Source organism: Herpailurus yagouaroundi, unplaced genomic scaffold (assembly GCF_014898765.1).
Source record: "Herpailurus yagouaroundi ecotype Mexico unplaced genomic scaffold, PumYag 140, whole genome shotgun sequence".
Classification (NCBI taxonomy): Eukaryota; Metazoa; Chordata; class Mammalia; order Carnivora; family Felidae; genus Herpailurus; species Herpailurus yagouaroundi.
In genome coordinates, this window is record NW_024412395.1 from 93,619,751 (window position 1) to 93,645,089 (window position 25,339).

General features: G+C 42.9%; 1 protein-coding gene across 3 annotated transcripts in view; it reads left to right on the top strand.

The window, feature by feature from the left end:
- XRCC5 (X-ray repair cross complementing 5) overlaps window positions 1-25,339 on the top strand; it is a 131,732-nt gene that overhangs the window by 69,054 nt on the left and 37,339 nt on the right. Inside the window, exons 17-21 of one of the 3 annotated variants that reach the window (XM_040476179.1) lie at window positions 7,549-7,658; window positions 9,588-9,684; window positions 11,707-11,774; window positions 21,311-21,385; window positions 22,150-22,379. In XM_040476179.1, the coding sequence (XP_040332113.1) occupies window positions 7,549-7,658; window positions 9,588-9,684; window positions 11,707-11,774; window positions 21,311-21,385; window positions 22,150-22,164 (365 nt within the window). In that variant the 3' untranslated portion in view covers window positions 22,165-22,379. Of the gene's footprint in view, window positions 1-7,548; window positions 7,659-9,587; window positions 9,685-11,706; window positions 11,775-21,310; window positions 21,386-21,409; window positions 21,770-22,149; window positions 22,380-25,339 lie in introns of those variants that run through there. The other 2 variants (XM_040476180.1, XR_005790519.1) reach the window with 2 other exon arrangements.

Here is a 25,339-nt window from a genome sequence, read left to right on the forward strand (position 1 = left end):
AATGAGTTACGCTAAAAAGTGGACATTCTTTGGTCTTCAGCAAACTTCTGTATGCCCTGTAAACTTGTGAATATTAATTGACAATCTTCAGGTTTCGTGGGATATGTTCAGTGAGTCTTTAATGGTTAAGTTGAATGTTGTTAATAAAAAATAAAAAGACCATAGAATGCTATGGAACCCCTCCCTTTTGACCAGGAAACTTAAAAATTTTGCAGCTGACTTGGACATAGACCTGCTCTTACACCCAAGTTATTTAAGATGAGAAATATTATTCATCCAGAATGAAAAAGATGTGTCATAATGTTCTCTTACATAAAGGGAGTTTACCACCAGTGGGCTTGCTGGAACCACTTTTCTAGTTTCTCATTAGCTCACACCAACACCTTTTTTCCAGAGGGAACTAAGTAAGACCAAGAGACCTTCAGTGTTAGTCTTCCTGTGGCTATAAAGTGGGACTCAGAGTTAGCTCAAATAAAAACAAAAATAAAATGAGAGAGATCTCCTAGTCTGCAGGAATGGATTCTTGACAATACAGACTTTGCATTTACTCTGCTCCTTGTGCCTGGGGTTTTAATTTAACACATCAATGAAAAGCCAGCATTTAAAGGGGGGAGGGAACCCAGCAGGAATTACTTTTATTAGTGCAATTTGTAAGAAATTACTGCATTTAATGAGAAAATCGTTAAGCATGAAAAAATGGGCTGTGACTGAACTTGCGGAGCTTAAATGGTGAGGTTTTAATTGAGTTTTTTAGTTATTGGTAAGAAAATAGTAATAATAAAAAAATCCGCCAAGGCTGTGTCTATACTGTGGAGGTGGTCAGCATTTTATATACCTTCATTCAATTTCTTGTGCCACTGGTCATGTGTAATACTGTAGCTGTCGTGGTCTCGGTGTCGGGTCCACTGACTGTTTCTGCTCTTAAAAGGGAGGCAGGCAACTTCTTCTGCCTGCTCCGTGAGGAATGCTGGGGCCAACAGTCTGGTAGAACAGTTTCTAACATGGGGAAGGACAGGGAGGAGGCAAAGAGCAGTACAGAGCTGTGTCTACTCCACAGCCCAGCTGCTTAAAAATAAGACCTTTGAGAGGCGCCTGGGTGGCTCAGTCAGTTAAGCATCTGACTCTTCATTTCGGCTCAGGTTATGCTCTCATGGTTCGTGGGACTGAGCCCTGAGTCCAACTGGTGCTGTTCAGCACAGAGCCTGCTTGAGATTCTCTCTCTCTCTCTCTCTCTCTCTCTCTCTCTCTCTCTCTCTGCCCCTCCCCGCCTCAAAAATAAATGAACATTAAAAAATAATAATAAGACATTTGAAAGTCATTTTCAGGTTCATAAAGCTTATACTTTTTTCCTAGTTTTCAGTTTCTTTTGTTGCCACTCAGTGATTTCATTCTCCCCACCAAAAATACTTCATTAGAACACCGGGGTGGCTCAGTCAGTTGAGTGTCCAGCTCTTGATTTCAGCTCCAGTCACGATCCTGGGATTGTGAGATCGATGATGGTCATGATCCCAGCGTCGTGGGATCGAGCCCCGTGTTGGGCTCTATGCTGAGCAGGGAACCTGTTTGAGATTCTCCTCTTCTTTGTCTCTATACCTCTCTCTCTCTTTCTCTCTCAAAAAAAAGAAAAAAAGAAAGACCACAAAACTAAAAACAGGAATGCCAGACCTAACAAGCCAAGGAGCATAAACATTCAGAGCAAATTCTGCCTGGGGTCTTAGATACAATCTCTTTTAGAAATAAAGGCAGAAAGGACATTTAAGAAATAAATCAGCATATCTTTTGTCATTTAGAGGAAAAATGTTTAGGATTCCTTTTTTTGTACTTTTCAGAAGTGCCTTTGACTTCTGTGAAAGGACAGAGACAGGGAGGGGTTGTCACCACCAGTTCCTCTGGTTTGTTGTCACGGGCCACACAGCTGTGTGGAGCTTTTTGCTGTGTTTCACCGTGTTAAACCTGAAGTACAAGGAAATGTATGTAGCTCTAAAGATGTTTCAAGTAGAAGTGAAAATCTGTTTTTGTGTGTGTATGTATAATTTTTTGTAGAAATATGCTTTATATGTATATATATACATATATACATACACACACACACACACACACACACATATATGTATGGATTGGGAAAAGCTTTAAATATACTTAGGAACTTTTTCAATAACTTTCAATTGAATTTCATTGTATCCTCTCTCACTAGAAAGAAGGAAAGAAAAAAAGCCTGTACGTTTTACCTTCCTTTATTATTTAAAGAATACTGTATTAATTTTGTGTCTCCAGGAAACATCCAGTGCATAATTGGGGCATCCTCCTCTATGGGTTCATAGTAACCCTGTGTCGGATGGCCCCTAGACCCACTCCTCATCCTTCCCCTGTGCGCACAAGATCTGGGAGTTGGGGGGACAGAGCCAGCCCCTCACGGGTTGCCTTTCCCAGCTTCCATGTCTACTGACTTCCTACAGGGTTCAGCCAATAGGAGACCCTGGTGGGAAATTGGTGGGAAGCAAGGCGGGAGGGAGAAACTGGGGTATTTCTCCCTGTGTTGGGCAGCATGGCCAGTCCTTGGCTTCACCTCCCATAGGACAGGCTCCTGAGATTTACTTGTTACACCCCTGTCTTCTCTTTTCTTCCTGCCACCCAGCACTACCACGGGTGCTAAGGGCTCCTTGCTGTTACTGATTTCTGGGTTACAGCACCATTCGCAGCTGGCTTTACAGCTTCTGGTCACCTGTGTAACAGTTGCCGGCCTTAAATTTCCTTTGTGAAGTATCCAGTGATGTCTCTTCTTTGGGCTGGACCCTGACAGACACATAGACTCTACCCACAATGACCAATTTGTATCCTATGGTAAAGAGACAAAAGGAAGCCTGTTGGTGGTCCGTTTCAGTTTCAGTTGCCTGTATTAAAACACAGACTCCTTTTCTTATCAGGCAAATGTTTCTTGCAAGTTTCTGGCTTAAAATGGTGATCGTATTTATGTGTGGGTTTAATTGGCAACAGACTGGACTACTTGCTTGGAGTTTTATTTGCTGATAGATATCATTCTTTTATTCTCTTAATTACTGACCTGATCATATACTTATTTAAGTGCTTAATTTGTATTACTTTTTAAATTTGTTTTATAAAGATGATACACTGTCATTGACTGTGTAAATCTGTTCTCAGCATTTAAAAATAAATTAACTGCCGACTTCTGTAAAATGTGCACCCCTTTAATAAGTAAAATTCACATGAGGCATTGAGATAGTAAGGAATGAATTGAGAAACATCCTGAATGATGCCTGGGTTGAGCAAAATCATTTGAGATGGTTTTACAGTCCTTTATATATAATGTGTGACAGATGAGTGATCCTACTGCTTTTTTAGCTCTGTCCGGTGAAGGGGAAAAAACCCACAATAAATGACTTTCACTCTGTGGGAAACATCTTTATAGAGAACAGAGGTAGTAAGCAGATGTCAAGTCAGGGGCTGACAAGCACATGGCCCTGGGTATTTGGGCCCATGTGACTGTACATTAAGAAGGGAGGTGATTCAATTTCGGGGATTTGGGGTCGTGTTGAATATTTTCTCTGGAGAAGGAGAACATACGTTTCAGATTTAAAAAAAAAAAACAAAACTGGTTTTTTTCCCCCGTATGTAACTTTTGTATCTGGATTGCATTTTTAATGTAACAGTGAAGTATTATTGAGACTAATTTTGTGGATCATCAGTCTGTACTTATGTAAGATGCTGGCTTAATATATAATGCCCATGTTTAAACCTCAGAATCTAGAACATTTTGATTTTGAGTACTCCTTGAAATAAATGACGACCTTTGCCTAAGATGGATGGCCCTTTCAATGGCCGTCCTTTATATTGGCTACTAATGAGTGTTATTGAGCCTCTGACTAATTCTGGAAAGCATTTTGGTGAATTAAATTGGGGCTCTGATTTCCTGAGTATGAAGACTGACAGGCCATTCCATACCCTGTAATTGATGTAAAAGCAGAGAGGAGCACCCTGATGATCCACATTTTCCTTATGTGGTGCAGGGAGCACAGGAACTTCAAAAGCGTCATCTAGCCAAAATAGAATTATTTTTGTCAGCCATTTCTGCATTCTATTAACAATGGTAGGAAAATGTGAAGTGCCACCAAACTTTGGAAGGGGAGTGAATCTCTTGTCCAATGATGTCCCCATCCTGTTCTCATACTCAGTATGTTAAAGCATCATCCAACACAGCTATTTGCTGGTGTTAAATGGTTCATTATAGTCAGTGAACCACAAAATGGTCTGGATAGAAGGAAAGAACTCGTAATCATGGGCCAGATGCACAGGCCATGGAACTGATGATGCCTCGAAGGGCAAAATCTGATTCTTTGTATTCACTGGATTTATTGCAAGTTTGGGTATGTTTATCTCCCTGTGTTCCTGAAGTTCCTGGAGGAAAAGGCAGAACAGTCTAACATGTAAATAAGAAAACTCAATCCAAATAGGCCCACAAATACATTAAGAACTTCATTCTTAAATAGAAACCAGGTATTGAGACTTCTACTTCCTTTTCTTTATATCCCTTCTTTCCTGTATCGTTACTGCAAATGGATTGTTGGCTTTTGCTTTTGCTTTATTTTAGTCTCTTGAATACTTTTTTCTATAAGATGGCAACTCTGTGTATGCGTGTTCCATCTTATGTCAAGATAAAATGGGTCAAGAAGCTGTGTTTTTTGCAAAGCAGTTCAGTCCATATTTAGTTGATACATGGACTCCCGGGTTTAAGGACTCCCTAAGCTTCAGTACCTAATCCCTTGTGCTTTTTATACTCTTTTTCTTGCAGTCTTTATAGAATAAGTTTGGACACGGCAGACAGCTCTCCTCTTTAATCTCTTAGCATCTGTGACACCGTACCCTCCTGGTTTTCACTGTCTCCCTCACCACTCCTTAGCCGCCTCTGTCAGCTCCCTTTTCTCTCTCCGAGCTCTAAATGTTGCAGCTCCTTAAAGGCTTGGTCTTGAACTCTTCTCCCCTACACTTGTTACAGACTCCAGCACTGTCCTGCCTCAGGACCCTCACATGTACTTTTGTCTTGGACCACCTACTCTCCAACCTTCCCCTAGCTGATTCTTCCTCCTTTTTCTTCCCCTGTTCCTGTCTGGACTCCATGTGTTGGACCATTTCCTTCTCTTCAGACATACCCTATGCTTTCCCACCTCTCTTCATACTTGGGCTCATTCTGTTTTCTGCTGTATCATGGCCAAATTCTGCTTTTCATTGCCCAGCAAAAAAGCCATCTCACTTCATGAAAGTTTCTTTTAATTAGTCACCAAAGATTTTTAAAAATTCACATCATCTGATATATTTCCATACCAGTCATAGTCCTCTTCACATTTACCTCCTATTATTTTTATATATGTGTTGTGTCCCCATTAGACTGTAGAGTCCACAAAGGCAAGGACTTTATCTTCAATTTGATTGTGTCTTCCACAGAACACACTCTAGAGTCTTACCTATAACACTTATACAGTAAATATATATTAGGTTAAATTAATGAAAATAATTCCTACATCAGGCAGAGAAACATTTACATCATAGCTCGCTAAGGCCCCTGTTCCTCATTTCAGAAGAAATGAGAGACATTGAGTCTCTGAGGATTACTACCTCTGGCCTTTGAAGGCTCTTATTTGTGCCTAGATACGTAACTCTGAGTGAACTTTATGTCATTTTTATCAGAGCAAGCAGACTGCTGTAAATGGTATAGGAACTATCAAACACTTCTGTTACTTTGCCTTTCCAGGCTGAAAAAGGAGATAACTTGTGTTGTTTTGAGCTCCTTGTTGGTTTTCTGCTCTATTAATCAGGGCTGTATTATTTACCTTGTTCAAAAAGACCCATCCAAACATCCTTTTGCTCCTTTGAATTGTTGGGTATTAATCCACTGCTGTGGGATACATTGGTAAAGATTTCAGAAATTGCAGAGAAGTGTTTCTCTAATCCCTCAAGTTTGTAAAGTACTTTATTATAATAGAGATCATAATCTCCTAGTTGGCGGAAGAGGTGAAATGGTTACTGGGAATATTCTTCTCTTGTTGCATAATTATTGTATCAGGAAACACTTTGTCCGTTTTTTTAATCCTTTCCATATGCTGTAGGTCCCTTAGGAAATACGTTGATGGCACTGAGTTTCATGTCTTTCATAGGGCATTGAGCAGTGCTCTGGTCACTGTAAATCAGTTAGTGACCTCAAGCCTTCATAGGCAAGCCTTGAAAGCACGCTCTCATTAGTGTTTGTGTACATAGCCGTTCACAACTCTTGTTGCTCACAGTTGTGAGGCTGTGATTGTGGCAGCGTGCAGTCTCAGAGCACCTTGACCGTTCAGCATAAATTGCCAGCCCAGCCCGCCGGTGAGTGGTTTCAGGGCACAAGTGAGAGTGAGCCTTTGTGCCATCACTGTGTACTTCTTGGTTTGTTCTACGCCAGCCACCAGTCATAAGAGGCCATTTGAGTCTGCTCGGCGACTTATATCTCCTGATGACTTTGTTTCTGTTTTCCTCTGGTTTTTTTTCATATTAAAAAATGTTTGTTTGTTTGTTTGTTTGTTTGTTTGTTTGTTTGTGAGAAAGCCTCAAGTTGCAGCCTATCTGACAAATGGTAACATTCTTAACGTATTTCCTCTTTCTATAAAATTTATGACTTGCTTGCTGACAGTTACTGTTTATTAAGTATTCATGGCTTGTAGGGTGCTGAGCAACAGAGAATATTCAAGTTCGGCTAAGGGCAGAAGATAACATAGCAGGGATTTCTCATTCTAAAGGGATATTATTAAATTAAGACGAGGGCTGATCTTTTCTAATTTGACCTGCAATTGGTAGAAGACGAGGCGTCCCTGGCTCATTACCCTTCACTGTCTGGCACTGTTTGACATTTATCGTGGGTGGAATTGGGGGAGGGACTGGAGGGTCTAGGTTCTGTGAACATACCAGGAAAGACAGCTGGGAACTGCCCAAATGGCCCCTAAATTCGGGGGGGGGGGGGGGATAAAAAGCAACAATTAAAAAAAATTTAGTGTTTGTACCATAAGAACATTTAGCTGTAATTCTAAGCATTTTAGAAATTAAATTTTATTTCTTGACAGATATCATTAAGTATTACCCAGACTTTGAAATACAGACTTTCTTGGGGCGCCTGGGTGGCGCAGTCGGTTGAGCGTCCGACTTCAGCCAGGTCACGATCTCGCGGTCCGTGGGTTCGAGCCCCGCGTCAGGCTCTGGGCTGATGGCTCGGAGCCTGGAGCCTGTTTCCGATTCTGTGTCTCCCTCTCTCTCTGCCCCTCCCCTGTTCATGCTCTGTCTCTCTCTGTCCCAAAAATAAAATAAAACATTAAAAAAAAAAAAAAAATACAGATTTTCAGAATCAGCATTCTGTATCTCCTCTCCCCCATCCCATCCACCCTCTCTCGAAGAATAGCTTTTGTGCATACTGGCCATGAGGCCCTGGAGCCATAATACGTACTTACAGGTACTCTCTCTAACAAGCATTGCTCAAAATGAGGAAAATGAATTTATTGTCTTACGTTTTAGCAAGTCGCCAGCTAATAAATCAGATCGAGCAGTTTTTGGATACTAATGAAACACCGTATTTTATGAAGAGCATGGACTGCATCACAGTGTTCCGGGAAGAAGCCATTCAGGTAACGCTGTCCTCACCTGTCTTCCTCTTCCTAAACAGTTGGCCACCATTACAGGGGACACAGCGCCCCACAAGCAAGCACGGGCTTTTGGCAATAACTGTCCTCACTGAGAATAGCAGTGTTTGCCAAGAGACACAGAAATGACTGAGTCATTTTACTCTGGCCGTCATTTCTGAGGGGGCACAAAGATGTGTGTGGTGAATGGGATGCTTAGTCCCTGAGAATTAGGTTTTTATTACGGTGAAGTCCATGCTGCATGACTCCTATTTAGGGAACCAGGGAAATTTCCACTGTAACCTCTCGTGGCCCACTCATTAAAGGACCAGTTAACTGTTTTAAAGAAACTGATGGAAAATATATATTGGTAGGATTATTGAGAAGGATTTTATGAAGACAGGAGTAGGGATCTGGAATGCCAGGAAAAATGAAAAACACTGAAAGTTAATTCACTTACTAGCACACCCCACTTTTTGTGTGGGTTTTTTTGTTTGTTTGTTTTATTAGGAATTTTGAAAAACCATTGTAAAAATTTTCCAAATTGTTTCTAGGCTTTTATACAGAAACTCTAGGCAAGAGCAAGCAAGTTCAAATTAGAAAGTGTATTTTTAAAATAGATGTAGTTGCAGTGTATATTAGTGCTTATATGGATGCTTATTAAATATTTGCTGAGTGAGTGAACAGATTAATTCCTTAATTGTTTAGGTACTTAACAAAGAATGATACAAAAATGAGAAAATTGTTAAAATTAGAAGATTCAGGAGTAGGTGATCCAGTGCCCTACAGATAAAAGACAAAATTAGGGCAAAGTGGAGTCCATATGAGACTAAGGCTGCCCCAGGTGGAGGAGGGTCTGGTAACGTGGGAAAAGGTGATGAAAACATTGCTTTCCTGGCACTGCCCCCAGGCAGGCGGAGCACCCAGTAACACTTCTGAGCACCTTTGTCACTACGCACCCTTGAAAGTACCAGGTCACTGGCTTTCTTTCTTAAGAAATAAAAGATTGTTTTTTTTAAAGTGAGGGAGAGATGAAGGAGCATCCAAAGAGACTCAGAGACCTATCAGCCACTCTTAATGTAAAGACCTTTTTTAGCTGCAGAACTGCAAAATACACAGACACACTAAAAGAAAAAAGGTTTTAGGGCGCCTGGGTGGCTCAGTCGGTTAAGCGGCCGACTTCGGCTCAGGTCATGATCTCGCGGTCCATGAGTTCGAGCCCTGCGTCAGGCTCTGTGCTGACAGCTCAGAGCCTGGAGCCTGTTTCAGATTCTGTGTCTCCCTCTCTCTCTCTGACCTTCCCCCATTCGTGCTCTGTCTCTCTCTGTCTCAAAAATGAACAAACATTAATAAAAAAAAAAAAACTAAAAAAAAAAAGGTTTTATAAATGGGAAGATGTGACTACTGACTGGTTATTTACTCCTCTAATTTTTTGGTATTTTTTTAAAAAAGAGTCCCTCTCTATATTTTAGATACCGCATACAGAAATATTTATAGATGATGTAATATGCTTGACGTTTGCTTCCAAACAACCCCTGGGTTGAAGGAGAAGGTAGGAGTACAGATGGGACAAGATTGGCTAAGTCGACAGGTGTTGAGGCTGGGTGATGGGTATATAAGCATTGATGACATCATCCTAGTTTTGTTTGAATTTGTCTATATGAAAGGTCAAAAAGCAAAGTACCAGGCCACCAAAAAACCTGTGTGGCCCTACGGAGTTCTGTACCGTCCACAGATGGAAAGATTCCTGGTTCCCAGTGAACAAAGCTGAAATTTGAAATGCCATACCCCATTTCCCATTTCACCAAAGAAGAACATGACATATTTTTCTTATAAATAATGGTGGTTTCAGTATATATAGCACTTTGTCCTGGGAAGGACTTGTCTCCGTGTTTGCTCCAACCTGATGCCCCTCTACCCCCCCCATGCCTCCAGGTTTCAGAAGAGCAGTGCTTTAACAATTTCCTGAAAGCCCTTCGAGAGAAAGTGGAAATTAAACAATTAAAGCATTTCTGGGACATTGTCGTTCAGGGTAAGGTGTCTTTTGTCATTTGCTCCAAACATTTATGCTGTTTTTTCTAAATATAAATGTAAATTACATTGTCTGATGTGTTATGTGGCAACCTGATGACTTTCCATGTGGATTTGGGAAATGCTCAGTATCCAGTGAATGAAAAACCTTGCTTAATAAGCATAAATAAAAAGTGATAAATAATAAGTCAACACGCAAGTCCTGTCTTCAGCTGTGTGCAGCATGGCCCATTTCTCAGATGGTACCTTGCTGTTCGTTGGAAGAAACCATGTGGGCAAACACTGCCCTCTTTCTCAGATGCTTAGACCCTTCCGTCCTGTCCATCCTGCCGGATCCACAGCACTCTCATTGACCTCACCCACAGTTTGCTCTCCTGTGGCCTTTCATTAACATGTTCTTGGGCTTTCTACTCCAGCAGACCAGCATCTTCATGCACCACAGCCGCTCCCTCACATTGGACTGGTGCAGACTAATCTCAGAAAGAAGACAGCACACACTCTTCCAGTGTTAGGCCTGATATTTGATTTCCTTCGTGCACTTTGCCCTTTTTTTTTTTAACCTGACTTGATTTTCTTTCAGAACTTGATTTTCTTTTCAGGTAGTATAAGATATTACCTGTTAAAAATATCTGTTATGAAAACAATCGTGTTGAAAATTATGAAACTTTCCACTTGAAGTAGGGCCCTTGGATGAGTTTCAACCTGTGTTTCTGTGCAGATTCTGTGAAAAGGAGTTGCGGATCTATCTATCCAGCTTCAAATGGCAGCTTCTCATCACTCAGGAACTATCTTCCTGACAGTTCATTTTTCAGCCCTTTAGCTTCTAGACTGGGGAGCAGAAGCCATTAGAATAGGTGGTGAATGGGGCTTACTCAGATCACTTTGGTGTCTCTGCTGCTGACCTGCTAGATGAAAGAGATTGTTTTTGGTATTTATTGATTGCCTCCAGCATATTGTTTACTGAACAGAAACTTATAGGACATACACAGGGTACATATTTACTGAGAGCTTATCTCCTGTTGAGAGAATACACATGACCTGTGCCATTCCTAGGTACAAATGGATGTTAAATGGGCTTTTCTTTCTTTTTTATTTAAAAACAATTTTTTAATGTTTATTTATTTTTGAGAGAGAAGAGAGATTGAGTCAGAGCACAAGTGGGGTAGGGACAGAGAGAGGGAGACACAGAATCCAAGTCTGGCTCCAGGCTCTGAGCTGTCAGCACAGAGCCCAATGTGGGGCTTGAACTCACGAGCCATGAGATCAGGACCTGAGCTGAAGTCAGACACCTACCTGACTGAGTCACCCAGGTGCCCCATGTATGTGCTCTTCTGAAAGTGTATCAAGCATCAACTCTTTGAGGCAGGAATAAATCTTACGAAGAAGAGAGAACCGAAGGGTAGATTTTCTATTCTTGATTTGCTCTCACTGAGCTAAAATTGACGTATGTGCTAAGTGGCAGACATGACCATTATAAGAACATGTTTCCTCCCGACTTTGGGCCTCTTGCTGTTCCGTCAGTAGCCAGTAGCATTACTAGAAGTCAAAATGTCTGCAGATTCTCATATTGGATACCTAATGGATTTGGGCCAAAGTATAGTTATTAGGTTATTTATTTACTGAACTTACACCATGCACAACATTGAGGGGAATATAAAGGTGAATAAAACCCTGTCCCTGCCCTGGAGAAAAGTGTGGTCCTTTAGGAGAGAGAAAATATGTACACATAGTTACACAAGGTAAGATGTGATGGGAGCCATTTCAAAGGTGTAAACAAAGCGATGTGAAAATTCTCAAGGAGAGATTTAATCAAGGAAGGCATCATAAGGCAGGCGGCATTCACAAGCAAAGTAGGAGAAAGGATAGGATGCAAGGAACAACAGTTTTGCATTTCCTACAGAGAAGTACACCTGTATAATTTTAAAAATCTCCCATGCAAAGATGGGAGCGGCATGGTAGAAAGGAAGGTATGATTGGGATTGATTCTTTGCACTTGGATTTCACTCTGTGAATTACTTTTTAGATGGAATTACTCTGATCACCAAAGATGAAGCCCCCGGAAGTTCCATCACAGCTGAAGAAGCCAAAAAGGTATTGAGGAATAATACCCTGTCTGTAGATGAATTATTGTAATGGATATTTTCTGGATGTGCATTCTTCCTTGAAGATTTTAAATTTTAAGGGTAACTAAATTAAAATGGGCCCCCATTCTTTATACAACCAATCGGCAGATTCCTCCAACTGCCCCATCTTTGTGGCTGATACTGTAAACTCACTCAGTTTTCCATAGACTGCAGTAATGCTTCTAGAATTCACTTGGAACCGCAGCTTTATTGATTCTAGAGCTCCTGAAGTCCCTAGTGCATACCAAGTTTATTCTGGGCGTTGGTAAAGGCTCTGAAATCCAGATCATCCAGTGATTCCCACCATGGCCACACATTAGTCACCGAGGGAACTGTTATTTAAGAAATTTGAAGGGGGCACCTGGGTGGCATAGTTGGTTGAATGTCTGACTCTTGATTTTGGCTCAGGTCATAACCTCAGGGTCATGAAATTGAGCCCCGTGTGGGGCTCTGTGCTAAGCTTGCGGGCTGCTTAAGATTCTTTCTCTTGGGGCACCTGGGTCCGCTCAGTCCGTTGAGCATCTGACTTTGGCTCAGGTCATGATCTCGTGGTTCATGAGTTTGAGCCCTATATCGGGCTTGCTGTCAGCACAGAGCCTGCTTCGGATCCTCTGTCCTCTCTCTGCCCCTCCCCCACATGTGTTTTCTCTCTCTCTCTCTCTCTCTCTCTCTCTCTCTCTCTGTCTCTATCTCTATCTCTATCTCTGTCTCTTTCTCTCAAATATAAATATTAAAAAAAAAGATTCTTTCTCTCCCCCTCTACTGCTCACACACTCTCTCTCAAAAACAATTAAAAAATTAAAAATATTTTTAAAAAACCCAAAAACTAATGACCACGCCCCACCCCCAAAGATTCTGTTAGTCTGAAATTGAGGTCCTGGGCAGGGTTTGAGTTCTTAAAGCCCCTCAGGTGATTGTGGTACATAGACAGTAGAGAAACCCTAGTATTCCAGAGTAAGACAAAGTATTCCAAAGGTGTTTTTAAATAAAAGACCCCATGTATTGACACAAATAGACCAGGGTCTCCCTGTTTGTATCTGATTCAGCCATGAATCAGATATATTGACTGTTGAGTTTAGTAATCTTTCATTATACCTCAGGTCTGTGGTGAAATTTTTTTTAAAGGTTTCTTTTTCTTTTTTAATTTTTTATTTGAGTGTGGGAGAGAGCACGAGTCACGGAGAGGGACGGAGGGAGGAAGGGGGAGAGAGAGAGAGAGAGAGAGAGAGAGAGAGAGAGAGAATCTTAAGCAGGCTCCACGCTGAGCGTGGATCCCACGGCCCTGGGATCATGACCTGAGCCAAAATCAAAAGTCAGATACTTAACTGACTGAGCCACCCACGTGCCCCATGAAATTTTAATATATTTTAATAAAATTAAATAGGGTTTCTCACAAGTATGTGTTTCATAACATTAACTTCACTTGCAGTACCTGACTGATCCAGCCCTGCTGGCACAATACCCAGCAGCTGTCAGCTACTGTGCCTGGCCCCTGCCATCTGCTGGGCACTGCGCTAGATAAGACAGCACCCTGCCCTTAAACCATCAGTTACAGGGTTGCAGAGGAAGATAGTAGAGATTCAAAAAACTAACAACACACGCTAAGAGAGAGCTTGATCTGGGCTAGCAGACAGGAATCTGTTAAGAGAATGGCAGGAACAAGGCTGGAAGTTTTCATCTTATGGCTAAATTCAGGCCAAATTTTAAAATGCCTTAAATTTTCAACTCAATAAAGGCATTTGGCAGAAACCATAGTATTTGGGGGGGGGGGGGGGGGAAGAAGTTAGAATCTGTTAGAATCTGTATTAAGCACTTTGCCTGGCAAAAGCATTTTGTTAAAGAACATATCCGGTCCCTGCTTTCAGGAGGTAAGATCCTGAAATTTTAGAAGCATACCCTAAGATGCTGATTTTTGTCTCAAAAGAGGCTCCACAGGGTCTGTACCCTCTTCCACCACAGTCAATACTGTGAATATGTCCATACTCAAGAGTATGTCACCTAACCGCTTGGTTTTCTTTCTGTTTGTTACTTTATACAATGGCATGATATTTCCCCCTTGAACTAGAGCGTATCATTCAGTGCTCTCCAGAGAGACCAAACCAATAGAATATATATATGGGATATATGGGTGTGTGGGGGGTGGAGGGGGTTGGGGAAAGATTTATTTTGAAGAATTGGCTCATGAAATTGTGGGGACTGGCCAATCTGAAATTTGTCAGGCAGGCCAGCAGGCTAGAAATTCAGGCAGGGTTTCTGTGTTACACTCTTGACGCAGAATTCCTTCAATTGATTGGATGAGGCCTCCTAGTATTACCAAGGGTAATCTTTATTTCAAGGCAGCTGATTGTAAATGTTAATCACCTTCACAACAACATCTAGACTAGTGTTTTGCACACCGTAGCTGGGCACTGTGGCCTAGCCAGTTGACACAAAAGATTAGCCATCACTTAGCATGAAGGCTTATCAATCAGCTTTTGCTAAACAAGTAAAGTAAGTCAAGACAAATCATTGCATTAAAAAAAAAAATCTGTCATCCAGGTGAGAGTTGAGTACGTATTACTGTTAATGAAGAAAGCAGAGAAGCACAGATCTGAAAAGGGAGTGTTTCCCTCCCAGCAGTGCATCTTAAACAAAGGTGTCATGGCTAAGTGAGTCCAGAATAGTAGGGAGGAAAGAAGTCTAAGAAGGGATGGTGTGCTCCTTGCAAGTTGTCTGAGGCTTGTTCTGTGTTGCAAATGCAGTATCTTCTTTGGAACTTAAAGGCACAGAGCCTAACCTTGGGGAATCTCAATGTCTGATCATTAAGGTGCAGAGAGGAATTTCAGTTAATGACTAGGTGTGGGGCGCTGTCTGTCCTTACATGGTTCCAGTGTCAGCAGAGCTGATTGCAGTTGATTGTGAGTTAAGACAACTCTGAAAACTTCCCATCTTTTTGTTCCCAAAACATTCATTTTGTTTGTCAGGGGGGAAACTTAATCCTTGTATTAAAAAAAAATTTTTTTTAAGTTTTTTTATTTATTTTTTGAGAAGAGAGAGAGAATCCCAAGCAGGCTCTGCACAGCCAGTGCAGAGCCCGATGCAGGGCTCGAACTCACGAACCCGTGAGATCATGACCTGAGCCAAAACCAAGAGCCAGCCGTCTAACTGACCGAGCCCCCCAGGTGCTCCTGTGTTAAAGATGTTGTTAAATGGCACTTGTTGATTGTGGGAGAGACATGTGGGAGAGAGAATGCACATACAGAGGATACTGGGGAGAATCACTGAGGAAGGGCCTGGCTCAGGGAAACTGGCTTTTTGTGGTTTCCAAGACCTACTGCAGCAGGGCAGGGAGGGGGAGCCTCTTCTGACTATGCACTGCAGGATTTATATTGCCTACAGAGGGAGTATTAAGTTTGGACACTTCCCAAATAATCATTTAAGGAAACTGGACTATAAGAGGTTGAAGGGCAGTCCTCACAGTCCATTTCAAGTCTGCCAAGTTACTTACCATAAGTCACTTAAAGTTAGAAAGCTGTCAAATTATTATTAAATGTTGATGATTTGCATGGGATGTCTGTTTGAAATGAAAATTAAATCCTAACTTTACACTTGCACATCTTAAGGAGAGCCATTTCCCTCTGGTATATTCTCGAAAAGTGTAGATTTTAAGACTCTTTGAGAAATCTAGGTAAGTCAGTCCTGCTCCAGAAATAGAAAGTTCTTCCATGATGTAAGTTTAGATAGTCACTCTCTTTTAAATTCACTCATAGCTCTCATTTCATTTTGAAGCCTAGACTATAAACATGATGCCTCTTTCCCCCCAACATTTGCTTTTATTGTCACTATAATTTGCTAGGTCTTTCACTTAACTTTTTCTGTTTCCTTTTGTCACTGTCAGACATACATTCTCATTTGATGTTTGGTAGAGCCTTCGGATAGCTCTCATGTCCACCCCTCAAGGCGTGGCTCTGTGGGGGTGGCGTGCAGCTTACGCCCGGCACGTTCCAGGAGCATTGGGAGGTTGTTTGCCCTGGGACCACCGGTAGTAACACACCTGGACTTGTGGAAGGCTAGGATAGGCTGACTCTTCATTTGAAGTTTGTCTTATCAAAAACTTCCTTTTTTTTTTTTTTTTAAATAAGTTTCTTCTTGCTAACCTATGTTAGAGTTAGAACAGTGGTTCTCAACCAGGAATGATTTTGCTCCCCAGGAGACATTTGGTATTGTCTGGAGTCATTTTGGTGGTTACAATGGTGGGTATGGGTGCTACTGACCCCTAGTGAGCAGAGGCCAGGGATGCTGGGAAACATCCTGTGGTTCACAGGACAGCCCTCTAACATAAAATAATTATCTGAGGGCTCCTGGGTGGCTCAGTCGGTTGAGCAGCCAAGTCTTGATCTCAGTTCAAGTCATGATCCCAAGGTCATGGGATTAAGCCCTGCCTGCATCAGGCTCCATACTGAGTGTGGAGCCCGCTTAGGATTCTCCTTCTCTCCCTCTGCCCTTCTCCCCTGCTCGCTCGCTCTCTCTCTCTCTCTCTCTCTCTCTCTCTCTCTCTCAAATAAAAAATTAAAAAAAAAAAAAAAAAAAGAATTCTCTGGCCCAAAATGTTGAATAATGATGTCGGGAAGCCCTGGGTTAGAAGAATTAAAACAAGCCAGATCCTTAACTAAGGCAGAGGAAGTTGGCTTACGTTGTGTATAATTTCATTCAGCTGGAAAGAATTCTAATGATCTTCTAATGGAGTTTTTATTTTTGAAACGTAACGCTTACAGGGAAACCTAATACATAAAACAGAGAAGGGTGGTGCCTCTCAGTTGGTGGACAATGAGTGTGGCAGTTTGGGATTACTCATGCACGGGGGACTCAGAAGAACACGCAGGACCTCAAGGAACAGAACCTGAAAAATACTGATCCAGTCTAACCTCCTTATTTCATAGATGAAGAAACACAGGGCCCCAAGAAGTAAAATAACATGGCTGAGATCTCTTCGTAAGTCCCTGGCCGAGAGTCCAGTTCTAGGACTGGCCCCCAGTCCTTCATTCGTTTTACTCCATACTAAGAGCACGGAGGGGAAAGAGGATTTCTCCCCATGGCTTTGCTGTATTATTTTTCACAGATACCAGGGGGCTGAGAGCTATGTCTAAATAATCATTTGATGGGAACTCTGTGGGGGGATAATCATCTTTTTAGTACTTGTTTTCCTTGTAGCCGCCTAATCTAGCCTTCTCTTTTGCTGTTGACATTTACTGATTTTCTACTTTAGCATCATAGACGATAGGAGTTTAGCAATCTGGTCATTTTACAGACTCCATCTAGAGAGGTGACATTGACTTGCTTAGTGTCTCCTAGCAAGTTCATGGCTAGCAGAACTGAGTAGAATCTAGAGCCCCGGAAACCATTATGGTCATCTTCCCACCACACCATGGCGCCACCGCTCCATGCCTCCAGCCACATCTACGTACAGGAAAGATGCTCGTGTCCCCTCTTGCAAGAGTACACCCAGTTTTCTGTGTGTGAGTTTGTGAGAGATCTCCAAACTTGTGAAGGATTATAAGATAAAATATGTGAATCATTTCTTGAGAACAGTTTTCTTTAACTGCTGTCCCCTGTTGGCCCCATGACAATTTTTCCTTTGCTCTTTTCCACTTTTCTTTTCTGCCTTAAATCTCTGGTGTAGTTGTTTCGTATGCTAATTCAAAGAAAAGCAGTAAGGAAAATACTAGTTTTATCTTCTATTTGTTTAGAGCTTGATACTTTTAATATAAAGTTTTAAAATTTTCATTGAAGTGGAACACACATATAATAAGTGCACAAAGCTTAAATATGCAACCTGATGAATTCTTACATATTCACATATATGGGTACCCACCACTCAGATCAAAATATAGAACATTTACATTACCCCAGAAGCCTCTTTGTACCCTTCACATTCAGAAATCCCTGGTCCCCGGGGTAACCACTATTCTGACACCTGTCACTTGAGCATAGCTTTGCCTGTCCTTAACCTTTATGATTCATCCATGATGTTAGAGTGGTTCATCCTTTGTTATAGCTATGCTCCCTTTTACGGTTATACCATCGTTTATTTATCCATCCCCCTCATGGTGGGCATTTGATTGTTTCCAGACTTTGGCACTTATGAATAAAAATGCTATGGCTCTTGTACATACACGTCATTTGGTGGACATATATCAGGTACGCTCCTAGGAACTGAACATAAAAGCTACATATGACAAGGTAGGTTTGCATACTTTTTTTCCATCTGAGGCCCACCACAACCCATGAGATAGAGCGAGCACTAGTATTCCCTTTTGGTTTTGGGGGGAAATGAATTATAGAAAGGTCAAGCGGCTTGCCCATGAGGCTGAGGTTAGCTAGGGTTACGGTTATGTTCTCCCACAGCGGGTTGCCAGATTTCTCTGCTGTGCAGTATGGCCTTTGTAGCACGATGTAAGATACACAGGGTATAAACTCACATGTATGTCCTTTTAGACAAAGTACATGCGAACAGACCTGTTCTTCCTGATGCTTTTATACATCTGGATTATGGGTGGACTGGATAGTATTGGAGTCAGCCTGCTAGAAGCCATGTGAGTTTAATTCAGGACTGGTCAGGGTCTGAGCACAAGCTGATGATTAGTTGTTAGTCTTATGGAGGGGTTAGACTGGTTGTTTCCATACAGAGGTTACTGACTCCGTTTCCCTGCTGTGGCCAGGATTGTATTTAGGTGTGCTTGCAAAGCAACAGTTTGTCCATTTCACAAAGCTCTTCAAGTCAGGACACTCTTTCTTGGTAACCCCAAGTGAATCCTGGTGGTTTGAGGAAGGAGGAGTGTGTCACACAGTATCCTTTCTATTTATTCTCAACCTGGCAGCATTGCAGAGGGAAAGAACACGCGAGAAGATGAGAGTTGGCTCCTGCCCCTTCCTGCTGCGTTCAGAGAATCTGTTGCTTTTATTGAGAAAGCAGGCCAGTCATCGAGTTCTCTGCTATATCTCCAGCTTCCTGTCACACTGCACAGCCTGCAAATTGCTTGCAGTTAAAAACTCTGATGAAGAGGAGTGATATGTGTAAGGGATCAGCCTTGCCTGGGGCTTTGGGGAGATGATGGCAGCCGGCTTTTAGCCATAATTCGCTTGCGCAGAAGTATGAAGCGGATCTGTCAGGAGAATCACTTGCAGGTGCTTAGCACGTGCTGGAAATGAGAGTTTGCTTGCTGGTGCTCCTCTCTTCCTAGGAGGTCGGCCTGGTCTCAGCGATGGGCCGTTTGTGTTTAATTGTATGCACTGCAGTCGTACTGTGCTGACAGCCCTGCCTTCATCTATCTGGTAACTGCACCATAAAAAGGGGGTGTGCAGGTGAGGAGGGATGGAGTTTGGAGCTCTTAGAGGCGATGTGCCAGAAAATGTTAGGGGTTTTCTAGACTGGCAAGTACCTACCACATATCCGGTCCCTCAGGGTGATAAAGGGTATGGTGGACTGTGGAACTGCTGGGCCCTGGGAGCGTGTCTGTGTCCGGCAGGTGCTGCTGATGTGTGGCCCCCCCCCAGAGGTTTCTGGAAAAACACAGCTCTGCTCTTAACCCTCTTCACCCAAACTGGGCAAGTCTTTTAGCCATGCATTCCTAATGTAAGAACTATCATGCAGCTAAGTGGTAATGCATAGGAGAGGCAAGGAACAAAGTAAAAACCATTTTTAATGATGGTAATTAGAATCATAATCTAAGGTATCTAGGATATCCTAGACCTCTTAGAATCTAGGATAGAGCAGAGTTTAATCTTTAGACATACACCATATGCAGATACACGTGTGGTGGTCATTTATCTGTACTTGGCCCTCAGGTATCTTAATAATCAACCAGAATAAATAAAAAAGAATTAATGGTACAGAAGCTCCATTATAGTTCTACTTCAGACTGTATCCCCCTTTGCTAGCATTTCCCATCTCTTATACCATTGATGCTCAGCACTGAACATGGTCCAGTTTCAGGTCAACAAAGGGCCATGGAAAGATCCATGAGTGTCCTGAGAAGGAATAAATTCCTGAGTCTCTCAGTCAAAACTGAAGTTAATGAGTGGTGAGTGGTTTTGACTGAGGAAAAAAAGTCCAGGACAGAGGCTGAGTCAAAAGCAAACTGTCATGGCCATGGCCATGGTGCCAGTTCTGCAGATACAGTGTCCACCGATGCTGTCTTATGACCCGTGTGTGTGAGTTTCTGCACTCGAGGGATGGCAGGACGTGCAGCACTGGCTTCCTGACACTTGCTGCACATAGCCTAATATTTCAGAGTGACTTTGGCCTTATGCTCCATGCACACTGGCCCTGAGGAGTGCAGGCGGGAGAGGGAGGCCCCACCTTTAAAAACGCTCCTCTGGGTTTGGCTCTGCGGCCATTTCAGGGACTTAGGGTACCAGGAGATGGAGCACCCTCTGGGGTTAGATAAGTGGATGACAAACCCCAGCTCTCAGACCCAGTTACTGCCTGCCTGGAAGAGAGGAGACCCCACTGCTCTCTCCTAGAGGGACGGGGAGAGAGCAGGAGTGTTCAGATGATTTTCAAGGGCACCCAGCACTCTTTTAAAATCTGAATTTCATCCCTAGATCCTTGCAGACTTCGATTCAGGGCGCTTGCTTTTCTGTGCATCTGCCTTTCAGAAGCTCCAGGTCTAGAATACTAATGCTGAACAGAAGCATGCATTAGAAGCTTTCTCCTCCACCTTTGTTTTTCAGATGTTTTCTAACCAATTGAAGGATTTCCAGGAAAGGAATTGCACAGCCTCCCAAGCTCACCCATTTTTGTGTTTCACATCATTTACAGGAAGTCCTTCCTTTTGTCCTCCATAGAGTTGAGGAATGAGATTCTAATTGTTGAGTTCACACACTTGATTCTTATGCTCCTTTCAAAAGAGACCAAAACGTAACCGTTCCGGGAGTTTAGTTCTTTTCCTTATTTTAGAGAGAGACAGAGGGACAGCACAAACAGGGGAGAGGGGCGGAGAGAGAGAGAGTGAGAGAGAGAGAGAGAGGGACAGAGAGAATCTTAAGCAGGCTCCAAGCTCAGCTCATAGCTTGATCCCATGACCCTGGGATCATGACCTGAGCTGAAATCAAGAGTTGGACACTTAACCGACTGGCCCGAGGAGCCCCAGGTTTGGTTCTTTTCTTACCTCTAATGAGCACAAAAGTCCCCTGGGGAAGCAGAAATGGAAATGTCCGCAATGCCTGACACGGGGCCCTCTGGTGGGGTCACTGCCTTGGCAAACCATGTCGTTTTCTCCCTCTTCACAAGAACTTTCTCTTGGTGACTAATTAACGTGAGCTATTCAACTTAAAAATTGGTGCTCTTGTCCAGGGCCAAATGAAGGAGTATGCATCAAGATGATGCTGCTTTGAGGCCACTGCAGTGAGACTTTGCTAAGCAAGCCTTCTTAGGTCTGCCTGTGACACCACCAGCAGACTGTCCCCTCCATCCAAAGAGGCAAAAATGTCATTTTGGTGTCATGCCTGGCTTTGTATTCACAGTTTCTGGCCCCTAGAGAAAATCCAAATGAAGACGCAGCAGCCATATTTGCAGAAGGTGGTGACGTGGATGATTTAGTAAGTGCTTTTCATCTCTTCCAGGTGTTCTCCAGATCGGACTGGTCCGAATGTAAATACAGCCACAGTGCTGCCTATCATAGGCCTGTTTCTTATTTGAGTTTTAATTGCTGACACACCAGAAGCTCCCTACACTATTATTTATTGCCGTTATAAATTTAATCAGATAGGTAATTTCATAAGGAAATTCCCGTGCTCTCTGGTTTCACTTATATTGTTCATTCAGTTTAATCCTTTCTCGTGAAGGACTGAAAAAGAGCTGGTGAGGCCATTCCTTTAGTAGCAAAATGTCATAATTTACTGAAATTGCTCTCAACCAAAATAAGCAATACAGCATGCAATTTGTGTGGGTTGACAAATAAAAACAGCCTTTTAAAAGCCTAATTCTTGAATATTGTCAATTAACTTAATGTAAACAAAATCAGCTGAGAGGCATTTGGGGGATTTCTGGACCTCCTCACGCCTTGTCTGGTTGCCTGGGAGGCTGTGTAGGTCTTGCCTTTGTATCCATCCTTCATGTGGGGAAACTTCCCACCTTTTAGCCTCACACGACAGCTAATTCCAGTACAAACTTTCAGTCTGTTTGTGGAGAAGTCTTCAGTGTTGTGACCACTTACTGGGTCTTTAACTCCTGAAACAGCACTGAGTTAGTACATGCATGCCACCAGTGAAGAGAGCCATTGTCGTTAAACTCCCTCTCACCAGGGAAGCAGCGGTCCGTGGTTGGCCTGGCTCCTTTCTAAAAGTGTTCTTCTCATTCACAGCTGGACTTGATATAGGTCGTGGCTGTGTGGGGAATCTGCGAGAATTGTCACCGCTCTCACGCTGGGAGTTCTGTCCAGAGGAGGCCATTCAAGGGAACTGGAAGCTCTGGGGATGGTCTCTGTAGGTTCTGCGGAAGAGAATCTCCTAATTCTCTGGAATGAGTAGATACAACTATAAGGGGTCATTTAGAGCCTATACATGTTTATAAAGAATCGTTGTTTTCTGATCAGTGTATTATTTCCTTTGTGGTCTTTATGATCTCGGTATATTTATGCATGTGCTTTGAAGTTTTTGGAAAACCAATTTCTTCCTGACCTGGTATATTGGTAAGGATCGCAGGCCTCGTGGAGCTTCACCTCGTGTCATTGGTGACCTTCTGAGTCCTGTCCTGGAGGTGCAGCCCACTGTCCGACCCCCCAACAGCTTATGCTGGTCATAGAGTGGCATTAGTTCCTTACTGGCAGAAAGGTGGGTTTGGGAAGTCGTGGCTAAGGGCTGACTCTTTGTGTTTTTATTTAAGCCTTTCATCCCCACATTACGTCAGCTGTATGTGTAGGTGGTTTTCCTTGAGCAGGGTGGGAGGGGGGCACAGCTTCCCTGCTCACGAAGCTACGGTGGTGATCTCATGAAGAAATGCTCTTCTGGTCCAGCCTCTGACAGATCCGCCAACCCTGAAACAAAACAATGGGGAAATTCACCCCCTGTAATTAGGATTTTATCGTTTTATTACTGCCCACCTACAGGTCTCACAGAGACAAAGTGTGTGTTCAAACACTTCCTTAATTTCCCATTCTTTTCCAGTCTCCTTTCCTCTCTCTCTGGGTGACGTTTCCTTTCCCTAAACGAGAAAATAGCAAAACCCTTACTTTTCCAGACCTCATTCCTTTCCTGAGTTCTAACTCCTCCTCCCTTGGTGTCACAAACCTTGTGACGCCCAGTCTCCCCATACCCTCAGCACTCCGTAAACAGTCACTGTTTCATTTCATTCTGCAAAGGTGGTATTGAAGGCATAAATGACTCGCCCCTCCCGTGGTTTGCCACTCACTGTGAATTATCTGCAGAAGAATTTTTCAGTGCCAAGCGGGGAATTAGAGACCCTCTGTGCATTGCTTGAAGACGGATCTCCCAGCCAGCTGAGGTGAGAGAGTAGTGGTTTCCTCTAGGCCTCTGGGTCATCCCCTCAGTACTCTGCACATCTTGACATCCAGGAACCCATTTGAAGCAAGCCCAGTGAAGGATGCCGTCCGTACCTTCCTGTCTAGTTGGATGGTTGCAGCCCGGGGCACGTCTGTGACTTGGACATAACTGAGACGTGTCATATCCAGAGGGGAAGCTTTGTACTCTCAATTCTACCTTATTCTCATCAGACCCTCCTGGCGGTATGAATCAGTTCAGGTGTCGGGCCTGATAAGAATCCCCCATCTCTGGCAGTTTGGGGAGTTCCTCTTGGAGATAGTCCTTCTGTCAAACCAGGAGAAGTTCGGATCAAGTTAGTCCTTTAGATCTGCTGGTACTTTCTGATCTGTGTTGTACATGGTGGGATTATTTGTGCTTCTCTAACCTCACTTTTACCTAAATTGTCTGAATATGTGAAGAAAGAAAGAAATTAACAGGCTAGGGAGGGAAAGGACTAAATTAGTCACGCGGTTACTAAATCCACCTCCTGTAGGCTAAGAATACATACTGTGTAGACTTGGTCAGAACATACTCTTTTGAGTGAGGGCACGCATGATGTTTTGGATGAACACACCAAGATCCCATTTCCCTGAAACGAGTTTTGCAGGTCTGTAGAACCCCCAGGTTTTCCACCAGCTGTGGCCTGGAAGAGCAGCAAGCAGCGCATCATGGTCTGCGAGCCCGGGCTATAAGCCTCAGATGCCTAACAGTCCCGCGAATGATAGGCGTGTATGCAAATCGGCGGTCAGGGACTATCATCCTTGTCACCTTTGATCTTCAGTGTCACTAACATTTGTTGACTTCTAGAGGGAGGAGTTAAGGTGGCCGGAAAGTAGGGGGACCAGGATTTCCCTTGTCCCTCAAACACAGCTGTATCAAGGTCAGATCCCTTGGAACACCCAGGAAATCAAGCTGCAGAGTGGCAGAAGGATCTCCACGGGTGGAGGGAGACAGCTTGTTGACTTACAGAGGAAGTAAAGGAGGGGGGGCTCCCCTTCACCCCTCGGTCACAACCCAAATGCCCCCTCAAGAGTACATACTGCCCCCCTGTTAAGAACCACCTTTAAATGTTAGAGTTTGATTCTTTGCCAATTAATTTACATATAAAGTTAGACTCTTCGGAAATTATTTAGAAAACCATGTTGGGAATAGGCAGTTTTTTAATCTAGTTCCTGGTGGTTTTAAAAATAAATGCACACATACGTATTTCTGTTTTGAATATGTACAGTGGTAATGACTGTCTTTGTAGCTGATTTGATTCAAGCAACAGATAATCTTTTTGGTCCATGGTCTCAGCGTGGGTAGGGGAAGGACGCTAGACCATTACAGATCCTGAAATCAGGTTCTGCCTCTGCTGCTTGCCGTGTGGCCTTTGTCAGTGTGCGAACCTATTACCTGCCTTCCAGGCTTATTAAGGACAACATGCCTGTGAATGTACTCTGTAAACTACAAAATGCTTTAAAGAAATAAAGCACCGTGGTATTAGGAAAACCCAAAATAGAGGCCATGGGCAGGACCTTTGAATAGGTCTGCTTTCCTGTCTTTGTCTTTTTCTTTTAGAACCCTGAGTATACCAGTGCTAACTTTCATAATTACCTACTGCTATTGGACTTAGGCTTTCTTTCTAGTTATTACATGAAAATTAAGGTCTCTATGTGATCAAGGTAGGGGGTTAGGACCCAGGGAAGTGTTGATGGTTTTGATAAGGTGACCACGCATCCCAGTTTACTTAGGAGTTATTGTCCTGGCATAATGGCTTCCTGATAGGAATTATAAATTATATTGTCCCCCTAGATTTTGACCATACTAAGTTAGTATCAAACCCAACTCATTCCAAGGAATGACCATATCCTGCCTTGCCAAACACCTCTTTCCTGTTAATGCCCTGCTGGAGCTAAACACACAAAGAGCAAACAGCAAAATGGAAACCATCATAAGGAGAGCAGCTTGGGGCTTCAGTTTATAGCCTGCTTCCTACATCTAGATCTTGTCACCAGCTGGCTGTCAAGCCTA